Consider the following 26,908-nt stretch of genomic DNA (forward strand, 5'->3'; position numbering starts at 1 on the left):
ACAGGGTTATGAGATCATCCAAATAAAAAGTCCACCCGGGCAGTAGAGAAGTTTCTCCACATGGGCCCCCACCTGCCCTTGCCAGGAATGGGAGGGGGCAGGAAGCTTTGGCTGGAGATTTCCTACTGTGCCCTTCGTGCCATCAGCATCTCCCGGATGTTGTCCTCAGCTTCCTTTACACTCCGCTCCAGGTAGGATTTTTTCTGTTCTAGTTCTTTAATTTTTTCTTCTGCTATTTTCTGTTTCTCTAACAGCTGACTGTGAATTACCTCCTTGGACTGAAGAATAAACATTCTTCCTACACTTTCATACATGTTAGTCTCATCTACCAAAGTCATAATCTCTGTATCTATAAGATGTGCGTGCTTTTTCGTTGTGTTTAGCTGTTCAATCTGTATGTCTGCAAGCTTCACCTTCTGTTGAGTGTCAATAACTTTGGCTTGAAGTTCTGTGAAGGCCTTCTTCAACTCCAGATCCACGGGAGCCGCCATCTTGTTTCACTCGGTCTCTTCTCTTGTTTTCAATTACAAATGCTTTAGTCTCTGGGGACGCCTGAGTGGCTCAGCTGTTGAGCACCTGCTCAGGATGTGATCCTGGAGTCCCAGGATTGAGTCCCACATTGAGCATCCTGTATGGAGCCTGCTTCTCCTCCCTCTGTCTATGTCTCTGCCTCTCTCTGTGTCTCTAGTGAATTAATAAATAAAATCTTAAAAAAAAAACCAACCCCCCAAACCCAAATGCTTTTCTCTAATTGTCAAATTACTATACTCACCCCAGTATAAACCCATATTTAATTTTTTTAGCAAAGTTTATAATGTAGGATCCCCTAGTTATTAGGAATCATGGCCTGTCAGCCAAAAAACAAAACAAAACAAAACAAAACAAAACAAAAAAACAAACAAAAAAAACCAAATAAGTTCAACCTATCATCTTTGACCAAAAAAAACTTCTGGATTAATTCGATTTTTGCCCCTCTGAATTGTTGTTACTTCTCTTTCTGAAAAATTTTTGGTTGTTGGCTTCCTGCTCTCTATAGAAGGTTAACATTCCCATTGGGCATTTTTCTAATTTCTTGTGTTGGTTTACAATTTAATTAATTCATTTTTATTTTTTAAAGTAATATAAGTCCTTCATGAATTTTCTTCCATGTAAGAATTTGATCTTATTTCATAAATTTTTATTTATAGTTTGTTCATTTATTTTCTAAATAATTTCTGTACTCGTTTTCATTATCTTTTTGATACATGATTTATGTGGGAAAGTGTTTTTTTAAAACTGTTTTGACTTGGCATTATTTTAATTTTATTCTTTATCCTTATTTATATAAGAAAATATATTCTTTAGAATACCAGTTTTTTGGAATTCATTGGTATTTGTTTTATGGTTTCCTTCTGAAACCAATATGTCCCAATATTTGTCTATGAATTTAAAAGTATTTTAAGTCATGACCGTTTTTATGTTGTGGTAGCACTAAGCAGAGCATAGGCTTTCCAATCCATCTTGGACTCGAATCCCACTTACTTTCTAGATAATCTTGACTGGTATCTTAGTTTCTGGAAGTCTGTTTTTTTATGTGTAAAATGGGTGTTCTGAGAATTTAATGAGACTATATAGCATATTGCCTAATGAATAGTTAGTGCACAATTAATAATAGATATGGCTGTTATATTGTCATATTATTCCATTCTTATGTAGCATATTTCTTTGATTTGATCTAAAAAACACTGCATGTGTAGGATGCCTGGCTGTCTCAGCTGGAAGAACATGCAACTCTTGATCTTGGGGTCATGGGTTCAAGCTCCACGTTGGATGTAGAGATTTCTAAGAAAATAAATAAATTAATTAAATAATTTTAAAAAAACACTGTTGGGGATTTTTCAGGGCAGTTGTGTTTTATCTATTTCTTCACGTGTTAACAGGAGTTTTTACTTTATGTGATTAGAAGCTGTTTTATCTTTATTATGAATTTAGCAATGTTTTACCTTTATTATCAATTCCGTCTCTAATCAATTTTAAATGACCTACTTTGGCTTTTTTTAATGCTGGAATTCTACTGTACTATGGCTAGCCCTGTGTTCTTTTCTGTTTGCGTTCAGGAATATTTTCATTTTAATTCTTTGTTGTTTTTCGTTGTTTTTTTTTTTTTTTTTTTCAGATGAACCACATTAAGTAGCATATGGTTAATTTGGTTATTATTATTTTGTGGTGTCTGTTTTAAAAAGTCTATTTTGTCTTTTGTTAAACCACTATTATTTTCTTTAGTAATACTATTGTTTTTGCTATTCTGAGTAACAAGACCAATTACTTAAGAACTTTCACAAGTAGTATATGAATACTACACTTTAGTGTAGAAAAAATTCGAATGATACAGCTGTGTATGGCATAAAGAACACTACCACCTTGAATGCTGTCCTTTCCCAGTTCTCGTCTCTGAAGTTAACTATTATTAAATGTATTGTGTGTATCCTTTCAGACATTTTTTCATTTATGTAATGCCAGTGTATGCAAATTAACGTTTTGACATGTATGGAATCATGTAATCTATGTTATTCTGCATTTTGAGTTTTTGCTTAAAATATAACTTCTGCTGATTCTCATTTATTGAGTATTTACTATGAGCTGGACACTATGCCAGGTACTTCACGTTTATTATCTTATTTGACCCTCCTATGAACCGAGAGAGATACTAATTTTGCCCCTGTTTAAAAAAAGTCCCCTTTTCCACATTTTTTTTATTACACTTTTCCTTACCTCTTCCTGGCACTAAAAGCCACTAACCCAGTTTAGAAGGGTATATTAATTATCTATTGCTGCAAATCGAAATATCCCAAAGTTAGCAGTTTAAAACAATAAACTATTATTATCAAAAAAAAATAAACTATTATTATCTCACACAGTTTCTGAGGATCTGGAGTCCACAGTTTCTGGCCTAACAGGGAGGTTCTGGTTCAAGATCTCTCATGCGGTTTTGGACAGGATCTCAGCTGAGGCTGCATCATAAGAAACAAAACAAACAGACAAATAAACAAACCCAACAACAAAACAACAACAACAAAAACCAAAACAAAGACAACCTTCCCAGGAACCACACACTTGCACATATATCTTTGTATACATAAGTGTATTTTTCTATTTGGAATTTCTGATCAAAGTACATAAGTAATTTAAATCTTGGAAGATTTTTGTGTATATTTGCATTTCCTTTTTATTTGTTTAAGAAGATAATACTTTTATTGAGAAAAAATATGTAATGAGCTAAAATAAGAAGGTTCATAGAGTATATAAAAGATTGCCTTAGTGTAAGACTGGTGAATATTAATTTGCATAAGTAGGCATGGCATCCATGAAAATGTGATACTCACATCTGTTGACATAAACATACTTAACTGCCAGCCTCCAGCTGCTGTCCTGTAGATCTGTCATGGCATTCACTCCAAGGCCATTTTTTCTTGGGCTGCTCCTAGCCAGTGACTGAACACAAGGGGTCTGCTAGCGCTGACCCATACCTGCTTGATGTAGGATTGTTTTAAAAGGCAGCTTTGGCTCAGGAATTTTCCATCACCCTGGCTGAATCTCAGAACTGTTCTGTGATCTGAAGCTCTTCCTACTCATTCCTTCCTCTCTCTTCCCCTTTTACAGGTGTCTGACTGTGTCACAGTCTGAAGATTTCCTACTGCTCTCTCTCACTGTAGCCTCTACTGGTAGCATCTGCTTCTGACTGAACTGACCCAGCTGGGCAGTAATATGAGTCATATGTAATATCACTGCAATATACTGTAATGAGTGCAGTATTTTCCAAACTCTTTTTATAAAGTAGGGGCATGTATTTTTCTGCCTTTGTATTTAGAAAATGTGAGTATAGAGTATTGAGAGTGGGCAGAAGTTTCAGAACAGAAGGAAGAATTGTAGCAAGACTATTATTGGTTTGTAACCAGGACTGGTTCCAACTGGTGATATGGTATAATCCATTAGAGAGGTGTTTGAAAAGAAAGTCAGTGCTGGTGGTGGTTCATACCCAATGACTGGAAGAAAAAGGGTTCAAAAGGACTTTCTAGCATAAAAAGATGGTCCACGAACTTTTCATGCATCCCAACTGGAATCAGGCCTTTGCTCAAAGAATCCTTTGTGCAAAGTTCTTTTGAATGGGAAATGGTATGTAGATACAAAAGTCTGTGTGCCCTATGTCTTAAAGGTAATTTTAACATGATTACCTTTTACAATACTGATACCTAAATATCAGTATTGTGATTACTGATATTTTTTGTTTTATCCTGACATATAATTTATGTTTTTTATTAACCCTGCCTTTGTTTCCTTTTCTTCATCTTTTTTTTTTTTTTAGATTTTATTTATTTATTCATGAGAGACACAGAGACAGAGAGGCAGAGACTTAGGCAGAGGGAGAAGCAGGCTCCATGCAGGGAGCCAGATGTGGGACTTGATCCTGGGACTCCAGGATCATGCGCTGGGCCAAAGGCAGGCACTAAACCATGGAACCACCCAGGCATCCCTCATTTTCTTCATTTATTCCTTTTCTTAAATTTATCTTTTTTGTTGTTCCTTTTTTTTTTTTTTAAATCAGTGGTCTAGATGTATTATATTCTGGTCTTATTTTTATTTTTCAACTGTTTTGATAAATTGTGTTTCATTATCCCTATTTTTGAAATAAATATATTATTTCTTGTTCTTATGATACTTTCCCTGAATACACAACTTTAACTTATTAAAATCTTATGTTAATCAGTACCTTTATACTCTTCCAGGAAAATACAATGACTTTAAAACCTTTCAATTCCATTTATCCCTTCTTGACTTAATATGTTCTTACTTTGATATATTTGTAGATCTTTATCTTTTAAAACTCTAAAAACATTATCATTTTGTACAATATTTCTTTTATTTTACCCGTATATTTATCCCTCCCTTTTTTTCCCCTAGTATCTTAGAACGTGAGGCCTAGAATAATTTTACCCTTTGCCTGAAATATACCCTTTAGAATTTGCTTTAAGGGAAGTGGGACAACTGCAATTGGTGAAAATCTTGGTTTTTCTATTTCAAATGTCTTTATATTAGCTCATTCTTGAGAGAGATTATACCTGGGTATGATGTATATTGCAGATGTTTTCTTTTATTACACTAATGATGTTCTAATATTCTCTGGCATCCACTATTGCTGTTGGGAAGTGAGCCTTAAATGTGAATTTTTTGAGGACAATAGATTCCTTGCTTCCTCCAAAACTGCTACTTTTACGTTTTTCTCTTTTCTTCCCTATTTTCACTATGATGTGTCTAGCTGTAGATTTCTCTTTATTTATGCTTTGGAATAACTGGAGTTCTCTCTCTCCCTCTCTTAAAAAAAAAGAGAAAAGAAAAGAAAAAAGTAACCATTGATTATTAGTCAGTTTTGCTATTTTGATATCTGTAAAATACAGTATTAAGGCTTTTGTCCTTTTATTAAAAGTATTTCCTTAAATATACACTAGGTGCTATTCCATCATATTTGAATATTTTGTGTAAACTTATGACAAAATAGTTCCAAAGTCTCTTGTATATCACATAATTTATCTTTGAAGAGTAATGGCAACCCAAGTATTCCTTTGCTATGTTTAGTATTTCTCTTACCTTACACAGTACTATAGCTACATTATAAAAATACAATAGAAGATGAATATAATCAATGCTAGGGATTCCTAAATTACCCATAGCTTCTCCATATCTATTCCATTCTCAGTAGTAATTTCATGGTATTTTAAAGAGCTAATTTCCTACTGAATAAATATTTTTTGAATTTGAAATGTTGGTTGTTTGAGACCTAAACCTTTAAGCAAAGTAGCAGAATGATTTAATTCATCATGAATACACCAGCATGTCAAACTTGGATCTGCTAGTTGTTTCTATATATCCAAATCACTGATTCTAAGATAGAAGAATAACACTCTTAATGATAATTGTAATGATTGCAGCAGTTTCCCCTTACAATAACACACACACACACACACACACACACACACACAGACATATATAACTTAATTGATGGAAAGAGTTTGAATTATAAAACATTTAAAGAGATTTTCATTTCAAATAGAATTTAGAATGTTTATTATATTTGACAGCGAATAGTCCTATATTTATGATAAATCCAAATAGTATGTCTTATTCATAATTCTGATATTGATATACTAAATAGATTCAATGCTAACCTATAAGATCACAGTATCATTGATTGCTCCTAAGATTAGTGATACCAGAAATAAGGTAGAACTATCTATTTGGCTAATGGTCAACAGGGAAGCCCAATTGTGGGTTTGGGCCAAATGCTAAGGCTATAGCTGGACTTTTAATGTGTCTCTGGTAAATGTTTTCTATACTTCTACATTTTTCATACATTTCTCTTTTGGTAATAATGTATATTGCCATGAAGTAACAGTGATCCTAGGCTTTTTAAAGTACTCCACTCTACATTTTAAAACTGTTAACTTTTTATTGCAGAGTGTTCAAGCAAGCAAGATTTTAACTGAGAGATTTTCAGCTGAAAGCAAGGAAAGTGTCATTATTTTAAATCAGCACAGCAGTTCTAGGGTATGTACAACTTTTATTCTAAAGTGTGAGTTGGTTGCTTTATTTTCCTACAGCACAGATAAATTATTTCTAGTAGTTCTGGAAATTATTTCTTGGTGCTTCCTCAGTCTGGGAAATGCCTCAGAATGTTCACTATTGGTATCTTTTCTGAGGACACATTTCCTCTTTTTCTTTTCTTTTTTTTTTAGGTTTTATTTATTTATTCATGAGAGACACAGAGAGAGAGGCCAGAAACATAGGCAGACAGAGAGGCAGGCTCCATGCAGGGAGCCTGATGTGGGACTTGATCCCGGGACTCCAGGACCACGCCCTGGGCTGAAGGCAGGCACTAAGCCACTGAGCCATCCAGTGATCACCTCCTTTTTCAAATATGTTGTCTTTCTGACACACAGAAGATGTTATTTGCTAATTAGTAGCAGAATATCTGTTGTGAATTTTCCTAAAATTTTGAAAATTTCTGGTCTTGCATTAATTTATCACTTCTTGCCTAGGTCTTACAAGATTAAAACATGTTTGTGAATGTTTGGACCAAATGGGGGGATTGATTATGGCCATGAAACAGTAAAACTGAATTCTCTAAATGGTGATTAGACTCATTCTCATTACTTTGTTATCAATGTAGTGTATCCAAGTAAGCTAATTACATAATGAATGTAATTGGGGGAAAAGAGATAGTGATTGAAGAAGTTGAGAGAAGAAGAAAAATACGAAGTATATATAACTGATGTAATAAATGTCTCAAACTTCTTGGGGCACAAACAAGAAAGTTTTATTTATCTCTCATTACTGCCTTCAGGCCTCTGCTTCCCTTGATGGTATCTTGGGATGCTGAATGGTACATAATAGAAAGTCTTAGTGCCTTGTGACAAATCAAATCCTATTCTAGTCAGTTACCTAGGTTAAAGATATGTTTATGCCTCCTCCTTTAACTGCCCCATACAGTTAGGTAATACTTTCTTTTATTTTGAGGAGATAATGTATCTATTTAATATAGATTGCCTTTTTGCTATTTTCCTTATAGCGCTTACTAAATGTTTCTCCTCATGCATGTTTGATCTTTTTATTCTTCACCAGCCTGGGGTTATATCATTCTTCAACACTGTTTTATCCATAGCACCTAGAGCAGTAGCCATCATATAAAAAATAACTGAACTAATGAATGTCACTTTCTAGTTTGGAATGCCGTTTATACTTTCTGGACTATTGTAGTACTTACACCTACCTATCACATATTCCCATTTCTAGTAGCTGCTGCCTCCAATCCATCCTCCTCCTGCCTCCTGCTATAAAACTAGGGCATAATTATGTCACTTATGTCTCAAACTGAGGAACTCCACCTACCAAAGAAAGTCAAAGTGCTTCATTGAGCTTCATAATCTGGCCTCAACTATACCTTCTATCTTATTTCCCATTATACTTCTCCTTTTGTCTTTTGTCTAACCTCCATGTACCCTGTTCTTCATCTGCACCAAAGTCCGTGGGGACTAAGATCCCCTACATTTTGACACTTCTAGGTGCTCATTTAGGCTATTCCCTAATATGGGGGAATATATTCCCAGAATAGGCCTGGGATATTCTCAGGTCTATCTCAGTCTATGGAAATCTGCTGCCTTTCACAGGCCAGTGCTGTGCTCCACCTTCCAGCCAGTCTATCCAGATCCCATCCCCTTGAGGACTGACCTCTCCCTCCCTATGCTATGTTCTCTTTACACAGGATTCATTCATGCCATCTCTAGTCAGTGCCACAGCTGTTTTGGGTTACAGTTTTTCTTTTCTTTCTGTTCTCACTATTATATTGGTTGAGAATATGGAACATGGCCATTTTTTTCTGTACTTTCTACACTATTTAGTATAGTAGTATTTCCCAACTCTTTCAATGTAATAGTTCTCATAGTAAGTGATGGTATGTGTATGGGCTGGTGGAGTAAAAGGTTGGGGCTGCTCATAATTAGAGGTGACTGTTCAGGAGACAGTAGTTACTTCAGGTCTCCCTAGTGCAGCCTCCTTGCTAAGGGGTGTAATGGCTCAGGGTATTTATGGCACATTTATACACACCTATGCCACTTGTACCAACCAGAATGCTTTGGTAGGTGTTTGTTGTATCAAGTTGAATTTTAAAAAATAAGATCGTTTCCATTATTATACACTTTTCTAAGTTAATTGATGGATTTTCAGTTCTGCTTTTCTCTGTGAAGTCAGCGACTTCAAAAATCAATAAGAACATATATTTTAATGAGCATTTCTGCGTTTCATTAATTCACCTGAGCAGCTATCATTAGTCAATTGTCATATGAAATTTAACTTTACCAAATAGTACCTAAAGTCAATGCATATTTACCATTTGATTGTTCCAGTTTTTTTTCCTAAGAAAATCTGCATCATTTGAAAATATCCGAAAATGTTTCAACACACCATCTCCACAATTAAAGGTATGATAATTTTTTTAGTTTTTATTATTCAAAAGAAATGTTTGTATTTCTATTAATAATCACTATTGATGCTTTTTTGTTTGTTTTTCTGAAATAGTGTGGTCTGTTGATTCATTCGGAATTAATTATAAGTTTGGATTCAAGAGTGTGTTTGGTGGCCCCTGTAAAAATTGTGGTTGGTGGTGCCAGTTTAAGATTTTCAACAGCTCTTGGGAGTATCACATGTTCATAGTTTGACCTTGCCTGGTGTATTATAAGTCATTATAATATTGACCTACATTTGTATTGAGCTCACAGTTTCGGAGCATTTGCATGGATACTGTTCCAGTCTGATCTTGAACTTCACAATATTCTGAGACAAGGATTTGAGGCACATATTATCCTTGTTTATTTGTGTGAAAAGGCAAAGGTCAGAAAGTGATAAATGCCAGAGTTAGAACTTAGATCCACACTCCCTCTCATTAAATGCATTGTACTTTCTTCTGCACCAATAATCCACAGGCTTTTTGGAGAGGAAGATTCTTACCCTTGGTGGCATTGACATCTAGCATCCAGTTTTTGTTTTCTCTTCGAAATCTTACAAATCTTTCTTGATTCTCTATGTTACTTGCTTGTAACTTGCTTTTAACAGGCTTCATGTTAGCCTGCTTCCTATCTCATTTCTGACATTTTCTTTTCTTAACGACTTTTTGATTCCTCTGTTTTATATATCCCTGTACAATCACACTACCCTTAAGATTTCTTATTGGCCTATAATTGATATATAGCATTATATTAGTTACAAGTGTACAACATAATGATTAAATATTTGTATGTATCACAAATGGACACCACGACAAGTCTAGTTAACATCCATCACCACACACAGTTACACATTTTTTTCTTGTAATGAGAACCTTTAACATCTCTCTCTTATCAACTTTCAAATACACAGTACAGTATTTTAAGTATAGTCACTATGGTGTATTATATCACCAGGACTTACTTATTTTATAGTGGAATTTTGTACGTTTTGGCCATTATTACGCATTTCATCCATCACCTATTCCTTGCCTCTGGTAACCACCAACCTATTTTCTATATCTACATGTTCTTGTTTTTAAGATTCCACATGTAAGTGAGATCATACAATATTTGTCTTTCACTGTCCGACTTAATTTATTTATTTTACTTCGCATAATGCCCTCAAGGTCCATCCGTGTTATTGCAAGTGGCGGAATTTCCTTTTTTTAAGTGGTTGAATAATATTCCATTGTGTGTGTGTGTGTATATATATATATTTTTTTATCCATTTTCTTTTTTTTCTTTTCTTTTTTTTATTTATTTATGATAGTTACAGAGAGAGAGAGAGAGAGAGGCAGAGACACAGGCAGAGGGAGAAGCAGGCTCCATGCACCGGGAGCCCGATGTGGGATTCAATCCCGGGTCTCCAGGATCGCGCCCTGGGCCAAAGGCAGGCGCCAAACCGCTGCGCCACCCAGGGATCCCTTTTATCCATTTTCTTTATCCATTCATCCATTGATGATCACTTAGGTTGTTTCTATATTTTAGCTATTGTGATTAAAGCTGTAAGGAATAACGGAGTGAAGATATCTCTTCAAGATCCTGATTTCATTTCCTTTGGATATATACCCAGAAGTGAGATTGATCATAGAGTAGTTCTATTTTTAATTCTTTGAGAAATTTCCATACTCTTTTCCACAGTGGTTGTGCCAATTTACATTTCCATCAATAGTGCACAAGGATTCGCTTTTCCCTATAGCTTTGCCAACACTTGATATCTCTTGTCTTTTTTATAATAGCCATTCTACTTCTTTAATTTTTGTGCATCTGTCATAAGTTTTGGGTTTGTAGCTACCATTAGGCTCATATATAATACCCAAGGTAAATAACAGTCTATACAAATTTGATGATCATTTAAGTTCAAGAACATTCTAAAGAAAAAAAAAAACCTTTCTTTTTCTTTTTCCCTTTCTTTTCCCTTACTCCCTCCTCCACATTTACTCCCTCCTCCACATTTTATGCATATGTTGCTGTATTTTACATCTTTTAATTCATACTTTTCTTATGTCTAATTCTGGCCATTTCTATCCTCATTAAACAAATTATTTTCTCTTTTTGGTGTTCAGCTTTGAGTGCTTTCCATTACCAATGATCTGGAACACAGATCATTCTTCTGTCCCCTCTAATCTACTGTTGATTCCCTCTACTGTGTTTTTTATTTCTATTATAATATTCTTCAACTCTGATTGGTTCTTTTTTTATATTTTCTATCTTTTTCTTCAGATATTTCACTGAGTTCTTCCACTCTTTTGTCCAGCCCAGTGAGTACTTTACAATCATTACTTTAAATTTTTTGTCAGACATATTACTTATCTCTGTTTCATTTAGTTATTTTTTTGAAGTTTTTTCTTGTTCTTTCTTTGGGAGCATATTCCTCTGTCTCCTCATTTCGCTTGGCTTTCTGCCTTTGTTTCTATGGACTAGATGGAAGAGCTACTTCTCCTAAACTTGAAGGAATGGTCTTGTGTATGGTGTCCCCTGTAGAGACTGTGTGTGCTTGGTGGAATTTTGCTGGCCGGCTGGATCTGTGGCTATATAAACCATGGCTTTTTACAGAAAGAAGAAAATAATAATAAAATAAAAAGGAAAATGACAAAAGAAAAATGAAGGAAAAAGAGAAGAAAAGAAAAATGCCCAAAGGACAAAAATCAAAGTAAAATAAGAGAAATCAAAAATAATAAAAAATAAAAATTAATGAAAAATAAAAAAACTAAAACAAAAATCATGGTCTATAATCTCTGCTCTAGCATCACAGAGACTGATGTGGACTTTGGAGTCTGAGCTTACTGAGGTCATAAGCTCACTGTGATGACTGGACCACCAGTTATCGTATCCAGACCCTGCTCCTGTCTAGGCTTCTAAGGTGTCAGATATTAGTTGACCATATATACATGGGACATTTCTGGATTCTTGGTTCTGTTCCATTAGTCCATGTGTTTGTTTTTATGCCAGTACCATATGATATATCTATATCTATATGTCTCACATACTATGTGTATGTATCTATATTTATTGATATAAACCTATATTATGCATACCATAATATTCTATAGTCTATGTGTTACCTTATTATATATTTTAATTATTTAGTGAGTTACATATAGTTTCTTGAGATGGAGGAAGTATGGTAAGTTATGGAAGGTCAATATCTCTATTGTACTTTAGTGTATCTTAAAGAACATAACTAGTTTGTGTGACATTGTTATGTTTGGAATTTGGGCCTAACTTCGCTATAAAGAAAAACATTTGTATAACAAATTATTACTTATTAGCAAACTTAAGTGCAGTTAATTTATTGACAGTGGTCTGCCTGCCTACAGGCTCTTCCAGCAGGAGCTCTGCTGGGTTCAGCCAGCAGAGATGACATCCTTTACTCTTTGGGAAGGTCTTCATGCCTGTGTATTCCTGGAAACATTTAATGATAAGAAGAAAAGGACCATAATCCCTTCCCTATCAGCCAGGCGTATATTTATTAACCTTTTGCTGGTCATTCACCTGCTTATTAACCAGCAGAACCAGGCCTTAGTCCATGGGTTAAGATAGACTTCCCTTGATCCTTCCTAACCATGCTTTCTGCTTGCTCTTTTAACAAAAGGTGGAAACATTCCCATGTATATTTTCTGTCAACGTGAACTTAAGGATAATAAATTTGACATGATCTTTCTCTTTAAAAAAAAAAAAAAAGCTGGAAATGCTGTATCAAAGGATTGGAAATAATATCTCTTTTTTTAGTAATGAGTGTTGTTAGAGTTTCAAGTACTAATGCATAATTATTGCAAATTTTTTACAATTATTAGTATATTATAATATTGATATTATTAAAAGTTAAGTTGGTTCTCTGATGATTAGATAAAAGAAAATATTAGGCTGGAATTCTGTTCTTAAGCTTGTAATATTGAATGCAAAATTATTGTAGAGGATATTTGAATACTACCATATGGAAATTCAGTGTTGTTAAACTGCTTTTGAAAATAGACTTACAAATTGATTTGATAGGATAAGGCATTTTAATATTTTTTACCCACTCTATCAATTCTTTTTCATGAAAAGTAAAAGTAGAGTATGTACTTTATTTGAATATGTAAAGAGCATTCTTTTAAAATTAAGACTATATAAAATCACAGTTAATGCATATCTACTTTATAGTATTATTTTTATGTAGCTAACAAAATGTCATACACCAAATTATTGCACTTGTGCTTTAACCAACCTACTATTAACTTTATAAACTGACTTTGAAAGACATTAAGAATATGACTTAATATTTTTTGATAATAAAAGTAATAATTGTAACTGAATTAGCTTAAAACATGTAGCAACTAAGTTGATTTTAAGTTTTTCTATCTTTGTTTCCTTGCTAATAAGAGAGTAAAATCTGCAGTTGAATTGAAGAAAGAAGAGGTCACAACTCCAATAGAGATTAAGGATGACAAGCAAAGCACTATAAAAGACATGATATTTCAGAAAACAAAGCACTTAGAGCATTGGATGACTCAGAAAAATGAAACTGAGGAACCCTCTGAGAAAGAAAATATAGATAGCATCTTAGATGACATTCAGGACAGAGGCATTGTGAGAGATCTGTCACTCTCTCTCATTGAAGCATCTAAAAAAGCTGGCATTACTTATATTGTTTATCCCAAGAAAAAGAAGATGAGATGGAAGAAAAGATTGAAGTTCAATAAACTTACAGCTTTGTATGATGAATTATCCAAGCCTCCGAAAGTTCTTAAAAGGTCTTGTTTAATCAATAATTGTTATAGTTTAAAAAATGTATTGTGGTTTTGGTCTTAATCTTATAATTTCACTAATTGAAGTTATAGATATCTATATCTATATAGATATTTTATCTATATAGATACTTATTATTTTATTCAGCATTGAAAATATGATAACTTCTTAGCTAAAGGAGAATCCTTTACTTTTAAATATAGGAGAATCCCTTACTTTTACATTCAATAATATAAATATATGGCTGGTTTAAACTATATTTTAAAGTTGGGGCTGACTTAAGAACATTAAAACTAAGTCAATTTTTTGTTGTTATTGTTTATTGAAGTTCGATTTGCCAACAGATAGTATACACCCAGTGCTCATCCCATCAACTAAGTCAATTTGATAGCTAAATGAAATCTTTCAATGAAAGAAATAAAATCTACTTAGTTATTTTTCTGAAGTTATTTAAGATCAAAAAACAACCCCTGCTCTAAATAAATATTGCCCGTGCAGAAGTTGAAATAGATTGCTGAGATTTAACTGTTTTTAAATTTGAACTAATGAATTGAGTAATCTAGATAGACAAACTGTTTTTGTATGTTGTGTGAGTCCTTATTCAGGGATCAACACATAGAAATAATTAATTTTTTCCTTACCTGGAAGTAATAGTATCTAGCATGTTTGAAAATGTGCAAGGAGATGGGGTGCCTGGGTGGCTCAGTTGGTTGAGCATCCAACTCTTGATTTCTGCTCAGGTTATGGTCTCAGTGTTGTGAGATTGATCACTGCTCAGCGGGGAGTCTGCTTAAGATTCTCTCTCACCCTTTGCCCCTCCCCCTGTTTGTATGATCTCTCTCTCTCTCTCTCTCTCTCTCTAAAGTAAATAAATAAATCTTTGAAAAAAATGTGCAAGGACCTAAGATGACAACAACTGAAGTTCCAGGTATGTTCATATTTAAGTGTTCAAGGTCTAACTTTCTTAAAACTGAGGGGTTGTACAAAATATTTTGCAATACGCTCTGGACTTTATTTCTCTTTAGATATCCCCAGATGACAAGAATTCATTAAATTTATGTCCTTTTGAAAAGTGAAGACTTTCCTGTTGATAAGAGAGTCATAAATGTTTTGTTTAACTTCATTATTATGAAGACTTGCTAGTGCTGAAAAAGGGTTAAATTAATGATGTTTTGGTGTGGTGATTTATTGTTCCTGAAAAAACTTGGGAACAACCTCTGTAAGCATGGGTGACAGAGTGGAGCAGAGACCTACTCTAGGGGAGTATGCCATTCAAGTCCTGAATGCTACTTATGCTTGAATTTTCCCTGCAACAAATATGTGGAATTGTTTTTGTTAGCTCATCTTTAGAAGACTTCAGATAGGTTTTTCTAAGTTGACAAATGTTTTTGAAAAGAACCAGAAATTTGCATACATATTTTTGATACATTTGCTGATTTTGAAACATATGAATCTTTACTATCCTAGGGAGGATAAAACATTGTACCATTTTGGCCTTGACCTAAGTGACTTCTTTTTTTTTTTTTTTTAAATTTATTTTTTATTGGTGTTCAATTTACTAACATACAGAATAATCCCCAGTGCCCGTCACCCATTCACTCCCACCCCCCGCCCTCCTCCCCTTCTACCACCCCTAGTTCGCTTCCCAGAGTTAGCAGTCTTTACGTTCTGTCTCCCTTTCTGATACTTCCTTTATAGAGACCTAAGTGACTTCTGTCTCTATAAAGGATATAAGCAGAGGAAACACTATTTTGGTATATTTTACTACTTACTGATTCTTTATCACTTTGATTATAAAGTTTCACCACTTAAAGAGATTTATTTGCCTTTTAACAACTGAATTTGAAATTTGTATATATTGCAGTAATAGGATGCACCTTTTGGTGCAGGCAGTTAAACCAACCATTGAGGTATTTGTCTAAGATAATATATTAGTACAGCTTTCCTAACTTATTAAAAAATCTTAATCTAAATAAATTTAGCACAAAAGTGTAACTATGAAATAACTGTTATTTTAAAATAGGTTTATGGAGCAACTTTGAAAAATAATTCTATTCCTATAGTTTGAGATCTTTTTTCACTAATCTTAATGTGGTTAACACAGAATTATCTTTCTTACCATTTTATTTCTGACCTTAATTTAAGCTTGTTTGATTATACTTATTCTTGCTGGATTCCTTAAAAGGTTAGAAGCAGACTGTGTATGAAATCAAAGCTTGACTGTGGAAAGTAACTCCTGCAAGATCTATTTGAGCTGATTAAAAACCTAGAACCATGTGTTTTCAGTCAGTCCCTTTACTATAGGTTACCCATGTTGCCTGCCCTCTCATCCAGGTCATGACAGGATGCCATATGTCTGCAGTAACTTTGTTGCTTCACCATTTCTCTGGACGTTTCCTCTGCTTTGGTCTCTGAGCCCAATATTGGTAGACCAGCCAGTGAGAGATTAGCAGAGATCTTCTTCAGCAGCCTACAATGCAGCAGAAAGCTGTGTTTGTTGATGGCTCCTAGCCCACCTTGACTCCCTTGTACTCATTGCCTTCTCTCTTACCTGGTCTTCCGTGAATTGTTAGCCTCTTGGATCTCTGCCAGTGTTCTGTCTTCCAGTATTGAGTAACATACTTGATCTGAGATCCAGGCCAGCCCTTTTGCTATTGGCTTTCCAATCCTGTGAATACATTGCCTTCTCTTTCTAGAATAACTGATGATGGTCCTGGCTTCCACTATCAAAACTTCCAAACTTGACTAGCTCCTGAAAGTGAATCTGTAGTCTTGGTTCTGATTTTCTTGGCCTGTCTTGCTGCTGCTACACCCCCAAGTGAGGTAGAGTTTATTTTGCCCACAAGCAGAGAGTTTCCTTGTTAATTTGTAATTTCCCTGATGGTCTGGTATTGTTTTTAATATACTATCATGGTGGATAGTGGTTTAGGATGGAATGGGCAATTCCAGAGATTTACACTTGACCCTTACTACTAATATCTTCTTCAGTATACAATTTTTGAAGTTAAGTTGACTCATTCCTACTGCATATTCTAGGACTGGGGAAATTATCATAGGATGGGTCCATGTCTCACTAGATTCTGTTAGATGGTTTCAGGCCAAGATTCTTTATATCACTTGACCTTCATAATTACCTAATTTGGTTGTGGACTTCAGTGGCATCCACAGTAATCTGTGGATCAGCATAAGTTTAGGGTAAGTATTTAATGATTCCCAGAAGGTTCAGGTCTTTCTTTTTTCCTAGACCTTTGGAAACTTTTGGGGAAAAATTCCTTATAAACACCAAGGTCACATTGCAAGGTCCCACTACAAGATTCTTCCTCAGGGGGATATGGTAGGGCCTTTCTGTCAGGTGAGAGTTTTTAGAGATGAACCGACTGACGTCTAAGAGCTGCATAAGAGTTTTAAAAACCCACTATAACTGGTTAGGCTTATGCCTAGAAGACCTAAAAGTTTTTCATCTATGTAAGTCAAAGAATACCTTAGCAGGCTGCTCATCTATCTCACTTTCTGGGGACCTTCAGTCACTTAGTTATTGCCACAGATACCTATGACTTCAAATTCTATCTGGGGCACCTGGGTGGCTTAGTTGGTTAGGTGTCACACTCATGTCCTGATCTCATGGGTTGTGAGATCAAGCCCCACATTGGGCTCTGCACTCAGCAGGAATATGCTTGGATATTCTCTTCCTCTGCCCTTTCCCCTCCTCTATCTCTTTCTCTCTAAAATAAATATATTCTCTTCCTCTGCCCTTTCCCCTCCTCTATCTCTTTCTCTCTAAAATAAATAAATGAATCTTAAAAAATTCTGTCTACCAAATGTAGCTAGAAATCTACACCAGAAATTAGTATTTAATAAGTCTTCCACATGACTGACAATAAGTTTGAGGATCACTCAGAGTATGCTGGGAAATTCTATATCAAGGCTGCACTGGCTAGGACTAGCAGCCACCAACCCAAGGCCATCTATATGGGGGAGATGTGTAGGAGGCTGATGGGTGTTAGTTGTATCTCCATGAGAGGATTTGGGAGGTCCCAGCTGAGTGATTTTGGGGAGTGATTAAAACAGATTTGATATAGCATGAAGCAATGTCTCAGTGTAGTAATGGAAAGATATTTATACAGGAGATGGTTGAGTCTCTCAGACTGGGAAATTTGACAGTCCTCAGCCAGTCTCTTCTGTCAAGAGAAGATGAGTGGAATTTGGAAATTCAAAATCGTCAGTCACATTCATTCTTGCTCAAATGCTCACATCCTATATTTCAATTTTCTGCTCCTTTCCTAGTAGCTTCATTATCTTGATATACAAGGTTTAGGGAATTTAGGTATTTAATAGGTACTGTTCTTCTCTTTTGGCCTAAAGTAAAGTGATTCCACAATTTTTATAATCATTACTAGTGACTAAGTGGTATCTACTTGATCTAATGCCTTGCCTTCCACCTGAACACCATCCCCTGCTAATGCCGTAGATAATTCAAGGAGCTTCGATTACACCACATACTGTTGACTATTTGCATCCTCTTTTATTCTGGCAAGAAGTTTATTCTAGGATCTTTCTGTGTGTATATTTCCCAAGAAACTTCTGGTACCAATTATTTTATCAGTCAGGGTACCAGCAGTAAACAGCACTTAGTATGTTCAATTTAGGATAGTTCTAGGAAAGTGTAATAAAGGGACAATTTATAAACATGTCAGGACAGGGAAACTACAAATGATAATGTAGTATCCTGGGGCTAAAAATAACATAGACATTTTTCTACCCTTAAGTCTGAGAGGACAAAAGGTAGGAGTGATTACTAGAACTTGCAAGAGGAATTGTGTAGAAAGGGTTTCCTTAAGGAAAGTAGTAATCTTTGGTCACTTGATCTTTGGTCAAGGATCATAGCCAGTTTGAGGTGACTCTTCAGAGAGAGCCATAGGAATAAACACCTTGACTTTACTCTCCTCCTTTCCTCTTTGGGATTTCTAATTGGATATATCCAATTAGAAGACAGAGAACAAGGGATCTTATGGATGTAGTCAATATAGATTAGTCCCTTGGGGAAGGCAAAGAAGAGAAGGGTAGAGATGAATGTGGAGGTGGAAATAAAACATATCTGGCATAGAATGCCTTTCTCAAGTAACATTTGATTGGAGATATGAATTGAGAAGGAGCCAGCCACTCAGAATGGCTGAAAAGTGGAATAGCCTTGAGGCTTGCTCTCAGATGATATGGCTAGAAAATTGAGAAGGGAGAGAATAGTGTTATCAGAGACATATGCTGGGGTCTCATGTAGTCTTGTAGACCATGAAGAAAATCTTGATTTGCATTCTAGGTATTAAGGAAGCTCTTGGAGGGAGTAACATGATCTGATTTATATTTGTTAAAAAACAAACATGCTGACTTCCATGTGGAGAACAGATTAGACAAAAGGCAAGAGTAGAAGTCTGGAATTATGAAGTTATTGTACTCTAGGTGGAAGAGATATGACAGCTTGCACTAGAGTGTAGAGAGGAGTGTAGAGTGTCACAAAGTGAGGAAAGAGAAGAATATTGACTTTAAAATTCTCTTAATGTTTAGAAATAGGTCTTTCTCACAGTACAAACTCAGTAATTATTTATTGAAATGTTGCAGTTTTGATTTTTTTCCAATAGAATGTGCTTATTCTCTCTCATGTGGCTAGTAAAATACCCACCATATAGTAAATGTTACTTATTAAAAATTGTAGAAAATGGAAGAATTTGAGGAGGAGAGAACTAGAAATGTAGCATTTGAAAGCATACGTATTCTCTAATTTCATAGTCTACTAAAGAAGGGTGAAGTCTGGGATGTGAATTTGGTAGTATACTATGTGTCAAATCTCTCCTTCCCATTTCCTCAAGTTCATGTGCTCTCCAACGTCTTGGATGGTACTTCCTTTCTCACATCAGTTTATCTCCACAATTCCCCATTGTAATTTCTCTGATTGGAGGCAAGTGTGTAAATTAAACCTGAAAGGAGCATTGGCACCTTATTTCAGTACTCTAGGAAGGCTACATCTTTAAATAACAATCTTCTGCTTTCTATAAACTCTATAGAGTTTCTGTATAGATTCTTCATATGGTGTTACAATTTTGATGAATGGACAGGAGGACTTGGTTTGCATAAAAATAGCATGTAATTTTATTTTAATAATAGAGAAATAGTAATTTCATCTGTGGCTGAGTTGATTTATTGATTATAAAAATAATGATATTTCTATAATTTAAAAATCACTCTCTTAATAACTAGATCAACATCTCATGGAATCCTTCCTGGACAGAAGAAATATTTACTCAAAGTTCCATTATATGAACGTAAACTTCATTGTCCCAGTCTACCTTTGTGTTTAAATTTTGATGAATTTGTCCGAAGTAAGGGAGGAATTCCAGAAAATTGTGACCCTCGAACATGGGCTCTTGATATGTTCTCTAAGGATAAACATCAGAAGACAACCACAAAAAAGAAAGCTGTTAAAATATCTATCCATGAAGGCTTGTCTGAAAGAATGAAAGAACCACCAAAAATAGAATTGTGTGATTCTTTGAAGTCTGGTCTTTCTCCAGAAGTTATTAAATATTATGAATCTGAAGTGGAGATCTTGACTAAAGAAATAAATGATAAGAAAACATATCCTGCTTTTGCATATTGCAGGCGTGGAGCTCTTTATAGGAAACTGGGAAAGTTACAGAGTGCCATGAAAGATCTACAGGAAGTAAGTTATTTAATCAGAATAACAATATTAACAATTTACACTTATAATCCTCTCTATGTAATAATTTGTGTAATAATTTCTATTAGAATTTTGAACCATGAATATGTGTAGTATACATGTGGGATTGTGAAATTATAATTATTGACATTTTCAAGTAATTGATATTAAAAACATTACATTTTGTCACATTGGGAGAGTCATTTTATATTATGCACATAGAAAGCCACTGGGATCAATAGTGTTTGCAAGATTTATTTGACAGGATATCTTCCTTTAATCAACCAACTTTAATTGAACTTATGCATATATTTTCTAGGCTATACTATTGGAGCCATTGTTTCTCAATGCCTATTGGCATCGGCATTTCATTTACCTTTTCCAAGACAAAATTAATGAAGCTTTGGATGATTTGAATTATATAAATAAATATAATAAAAATAATGCAGGTAGGTTGTGCAGACAATTATATTATTTATATCTTTACCTAAGCTTTGGTCATTTAGTGGTGTTTTAAAGATATATACATTAATAGATATAAGCCTTCAAAAATGGTTGTAGCTTTTAAAAGTTAAATTTACTCTTGACATTGTATATATTGAACTTGTATGATTCTATACTGTTTTCAAAATACTCATCGTGGCTTGAAATGTTAATGCCCTTGTGTAAGTTACAATAAATGTGTTTCTTACTGCTCATCCCATAAGAAGGATATGAACTTAAAAATTTAATTATAGAAGTGATTTATAAATCTTTCCTTGACCACAAATCTCTGAAACATTGCAGTGTTCCAAGACTTCCTAGTTGCATGAAATCTATACATTTGTCTTTATGTACCATCCTCGAACTAGCTTCAATGGAACCAGAAAACAGAACTTTTTGAGAATGAGAAAATGTCACATTCATTTTTATAACCCTGTCATGCACAACATACCCCTAGAATATAACTTGAGCTTCATAAAATTTTTTGATCTATGCTTATTTCTGCCCAATTCCATAAATTTTTGTTCTATTATAAACATTAAAAGAGTATGAAACACTTCAGCTATACAAAAAGGTAAAAGATAATTTTTGTTACTTAAAATTGAAATTGAAAATGCTTTTAACCATAAGTGAATATTTATCAGCCTTTAAGAACAAGTTCTGCATTGTTGAAATAGAAAAAAAACCCCTTTAAATTAAATGGTTAAGAAAATATAATAGAGAAACATTGTTCTAAGACTTCATTTTTAGAGGGAGAGGGATTAAAATTTTCATAGTTAATAGAAGGTCTGTAACCCTGAGTTTTACCTTTCTAACTTTTTTTTAGAGGCATATTTGTCAAAGGCAGAAATTTTCAGAAGAAGAAAAGACATTACTTTAGCAATTCTGAACTATACCCAGGCAATTAAGTGCAAGCCCATGGAGGCCGATATATATTTCAGAAGGGGTGAGATGTATGAAATAGCAAACAAAGTACTGGCCATTGATGACTTTTCTAAAGTAAGCTGTATGACATATAATGCTGACAGTTATCTGTTTTAGATCATGATACTCTCATCCTGCCTGATATTCCAGCAAATCATTGAAATTCTTTCATATATGTTATGTAATCAAAACAAATTTATTTTATCTTAGGACCTAGGGCACTCAGTAGTGGAATTGATAGTAACACTATGTCAATGATTTTTTAAACTTATAGTTAATGAGTGGATTTATGTCAGAGTTAGGCGTGGGAGCATTGAGACAACTCGGGAGGGGTGCAGCATGAATTTTCCAGCTCTCTCTCTTGAAGCATGAAAGAGTGATTAAAGAAATTTTTGAAAATAGCTTCTTCCCTTCAAACAAAAGAGAAAATTATTTGCCACTTTTTACTCTTAAGACATGGCTGATTCTCTTCTGCATCAGATCTATCCGCTCTTAAAGAAACTGTGCTCATTGGTTCATTCATTCATTCACCACAAATATTTATTGACTAAGGCACTGTACAATGTAGTGGACAAATGTTGGTGAATAAAACAGACAATATTTCTTGCTTACATGGAACCTATAGTTTAAAGGACAGATATTAAAGAAATACATACATACATTATTATAATTTTTGATAATTGCTAGGAAGGAAATAAAGATGATGGGGGTAAATAGATATTTATTTAATTATATATTTATATTGGGGAATATCAGGGAATTACCTTAAAGAAGGAACTTTTAGCTGAAGTACTTTGAGGCTAGAGTCAGGCAAAATATTCTCCTGATTGCAGCAGAATTGTAATCATCATCTCCTGACCTCACACTAAATTCTAGTTTGCAGTATAATTGAGAATTTAAAAGTTATTCAAATAATTTAGCTTTCCATGTTCCCAGCTGCCCTCCTTCTTTATCCATGATGGTTAGCCACATACTTGACATTTTTTTTGCTTCAAGATAATATTGTTAATTTATTTCTGAAGTAGAAGTGACCAAAAATCTCTTTTGAAAATACTGAAATTATTAGGTTACCTATTCCTGTTAATTTCCTTCATGCATTGATTAATGCAGCTACTTGAGGTCAAACAAGCATCAAAATCTGTAGGTTTTTTTTTTCTCATGTTTTAAAAATACTCAGTAGTCTTTGTGCATTGCTTCCCCCTCCACCCCCAATCAAGAGGCAAGGAGTTTACAACGGAGTATACAATGATTTAGTCTGTTTGCCCTTGCCTTGTATGTCAATGTGAAATGAATAAACTAATACTAATTCATTTCTTTTCACCATTTTAGAGACTAAATTAATACATACTTGATTTGATTGAGTCAGCCTTGATGTGGTTTGATATGTATCATCTTTAATTAAGATAAATGCTGTGATCTATCATATCTTGTTTTTTTAAAGATTTTATTTATTTATTTATTTATTTATTTATTTATTTATTTATTTATTTATTTATTTAAAGAAAGTGCAAGAGAGCAGGAGGAGGGGCAACGGACGAAACAGAGAATGTTAAGCAGACTCTGTACTGAGTGCAGAGTCCAACTCAGCTTGGTCTCATGACCATGATATCATGACCTAGGCCAAAATTAAGAGTCAAATGCTTATCTGACTGAGCCACCCAGGTGTCCCAAAGTTTTATCAGTAAAAATTTCACTGGCTAAAAGCCTTGGCTTCTTATATGTGCTGGTTTTTTTTTTTTTTTTCCTCCCTCAGAAAACCTCCCCTTTTTAGAATTTGGTGATAAATGCTCTCACTGAATACATAATCTTTAAAGATTTATTTATTTATTTGAGAGAGAGAGTGTGCCTCACTTAGGGGCAGATCTCAAGACCCTGAGATCATGACCTGAGCCAAAGCCAAGAGTCAGGCGCTTAACTAACTATGCCACCCAGGTGTCCCTAAAGATACTGTCTTTAAATGCAAATTTGAAAGTTTAGGCATCTTAAAGTAGTTTGCTTTTATGTAATCTGAAGTTAAAAATGTAGTTGTAGTCCATTTAATTTGCTATGAGATTATTATATACTTATGTTTCTTTTCTTTTTTCATTATGTGATTTATTTTTGTGCCTCCCTTTAACACCCCATGTAGTGTATTTTTTATGATCCCAAAAGAACAGATGCATTGTTGAAACGTGGAATGTTTTACTATGAAAATGAAAACTGGATTTTAGCCATACAAGATTTTACAGCTATATTAAATATAGATCCCCAAAATTCTCAAGCCAGGTAAAAATTATTTTAGATGTGGTTTTTTGAAATTATTATTTTTTAATAACACATTCTCAGGAAAGAAATTGCTTGAAATACATCAGATAGCTCCTTAGAAATAGTGAAGTCAATTTTCAGTGCTACCAGTGAATGAAAATCTTTACCTATATCCTAACAGTAGTGGGTAATTTAATTTAATAGGCATAAAATGACAATTTAGAGTTGTTTTGTTTGTATTTCCTAAATGCTTAGTTGCAGTATCAATTTTAAATTATTGGCCTATATTTTTTCTTTAAATTTCTTTTCATATCCTTTTTATTCATTGAGTGCAGAAAATTATCTACATAGATTTCTGTAATATCTTATTATAACCTTGATAATAAACTGTTTTCCCAAACTTGATGTGCATTAACACAGTTCTCATTTTGTTGCTTTTCTTTTAAACTAAGTTTTGTTTTGAAGAGATTTGAAATGTGTATATAGGCATACCTGCTCATTTTTCATTCACAATTTGTTCAATATTGAAAAATGTTTTTAAAGATTTTATTTATTTATTCATGAGAGACACAGAGAGAGAGAGGCAGAGACACAGGCAGAAGGAGAAGCAGGCTCCATGCAGGGAGCTCCACGTGGGACTTGATCCTGTGTCTCCATGATCACGTTCTGGGCCGAAGGCAGCGCTAAACCACTGAGCTACCCGGGCTGCCCAATATTGAAATTTTTTATAGTAAAATGAAACCTGCATCTAGAAAAGCATACAAATGTACAACTTAATGACGTACCACAATATAAATACCCATGTAATTATTACCAGGTCAAGAAACGTTTCCAGCACCTTAGAGACCACTTTGTGCCTTTGCCTCCCCCAAAAGGGTAACCCTAACCACTGTCCTGGCTTCGATTTTAATCACTTCCTTATAGGTCTTTATAGTTTCATCACATAAGTATGTTTCTAAATACTCTTAGTTTACTTATGCCTGTTTTTAAAAAAAACTTTTTGTACGTTGAATCATGTGGTGATATTCTTTTTATGTCTAGCACTTGCTGCTTCACCTTGCACTTTTATGTTATAGAGATGGCTTCTTTCCTTAAATGACATGAACTGACCTCTGCTAGCTTCAAATTTACTTCTGCAGTCTCCTGCCTCTCTCAGCCTTCAAAGAATTGAAGACCGTGAAGGCCTTGCTCTGGATTAGTTTTAGCTTAAGGGAATGTTGTGGCTGGTTTGGTTTTCTGCCCAGACCACTCAGACTTTCTCCATGACAACAATAAGGCATTTCACTTTCTTAACATTCATGTATTCACTGGAGTAGCACTTTTAATTTCCTTCAAGAACTTTTTCCTTTGTACTCACAGCTTGGTTAACTGTTTGGTGCTAGAACTCTTGCACCAAACATCAAAGTAGTTGGAGAACGAGATTAATTGAAGATATTGTAAGATGGTGCTATCTTATGGAAGACCTTATATGTCATCTTAAAGAATTTGGCCTTATTCCATTGCCAATAGGGGTTTGTTGAATGTTTTTGAGAAAAGAGATCTTTAATATCTGATGATCAAATCTTATTACTCTAGAGCTAGGAATGGAGTAAAATAGTAGCACAGATATGAGCTGATGAAGATTTGAAGTAAGAGGCAGGGGAATCAAAATAAGGAAACACTAAAAAATCAGTGTGTTTGAAGAATTGACATGATTTAATGGCATCTTACAAAAATATTACTAAAGGTTTATTCTGCAAATTTTAAGTTCAGAATCATGTATATACTGAAAATATTTAGGATTATTCTTAGCAAACGAAATAATTAAAAATAAATATAAAATTCTTGTATTCATTAGAAAATAATACATTTTTAAATGATGGGGCAAAAAGCATTTTGCTGTAGGATAAAATATTGTAGGTTTCAGGATGTCTAGTGCTTTTTTTAAAAAAAAATTTATTTATTTATTTGAGAGAGAGAGCATGAGTAGGGAGAGGGAGAAGTGGAGGGGGACAAGCAGACTCCCTGCTGAGCTGAGCACGGTGCCTCTAGAGGCTTGATCTGTGATCACGATCTGAGCTAAGTCAGACACTTCACAGACTGTGCCACTGGGTGCCTCTTTGGATGCTTGGTGCTTTTGAAAGACCTTTGTTACCACTCTGCCAACGTACTAGCTGTACTCTTTTCTCCAAATTATCATTGGTTTCATAGTATAACTTTCTTGAACATGTCTTTTATCTCCTCTTCTTCCCCGCCTAAACTGGATTTATAACCTGCTAGCTTATTACTCCTGTTTTTCCTTAATTGTCTATTTTATTTCTAAAAGTTGATTTTCTTTACATTATTAATTGTTTGAAAATGGAATTTTCAGGAATTGGTATAGGTCAAGGAGAATTTCAAAATTGGAGTCAGAAGTTAATAGAAATAAAATCCAATCACACAATTGATGAAATACATTTCATTAATGTAAAGGATTTCTTGGGATGTATCTTCAGTGCCAGAGAAAAATCTAACAGCTCCACTCACTGAGGCCCATTTCCTTCAAAATGGATTTTTTGGTTTTTCTAGAGAACAGTGTTATATAAATTAAGTGTGACCTTTTGGGTACTCAATAAATAATAAAAATAAATAAATCTCATATTGACACACCTCTCTGATAAGTGCAAGTAATATTATAAAGTTACTAAGCACATAATTAGCATATAGCATGTTATTAATAAACATGTAATAATACAATAAAGTATAATTGATTTATTTATAAAAAGTT

General features: G+C 34.3%; 1 protein-coding gene and 1 pseudogene across 2 annotated transcripts in view; one reads left to right on the plus strand and one right to left on the minus strand.

Moving 5' to 3' along the window:
• The window catches only part of TTC6 (tetratricopeptide repeat domain 6), a 105,428-nt gene that overhangs the window by 25,345 nt on the left and 53,175 nt on the right, over positions 1-26,908 (plus strand). The window contains exons 1-8 of one of the 2 annotated variants that reach the window (XM_038544552.1): positions 6,487-6,579; positions 8,934-9,008; positions 11,295-11,332; positions 13,437-13,807; positions 20,052-20,514; positions 20,831-20,960; positions 21,821-21,993; positions 24,047-24,183. In XM_038544552.1, the coding sequence (XP_038400480.1) occupies positions 8,978-9,008; positions 11,295-11,332; positions 13,437-13,807; positions 20,052-20,514; positions 20,831-20,960; positions 21,821-21,993; positions 24,047-24,183 (1,343 nt within the window). In that variant the 5' untranslated portion in view covers positions 6,487-6,579; positions 8,934-8,977. Of the gene's footprint in view, positions 1-6,486; positions 6,580-8,933; positions 9,009-11,294; positions 11,333-13,436; positions 13,808-20,051; positions 20,515-20,830; positions 20,961-21,820; positions 21,994-24,046; positions 24,184-26,908 lie in introns of those variants that run through there. The other variant, XM_038544551.1, reaches the window with a different exon arrangement.
• On the minus strand, positions 78-501 carry LOC100688100 (annotated as a pseudogene).

The sequence above is a fragment of the Canis lupus genome, chromosome 8 (genome assembly GCF_011100685.1).
Source record: "Canis lupus familiaris isolate Mischka breed German Shepherd chromosome 8, alternate assembly UU_Cfam_GSD_1.0, whole genome shotgun sequence".
NCBI lineage: Eukaryota > Metazoa > Chordata > Mammalia > Carnivora > Canidae > Canis > Canis lupus.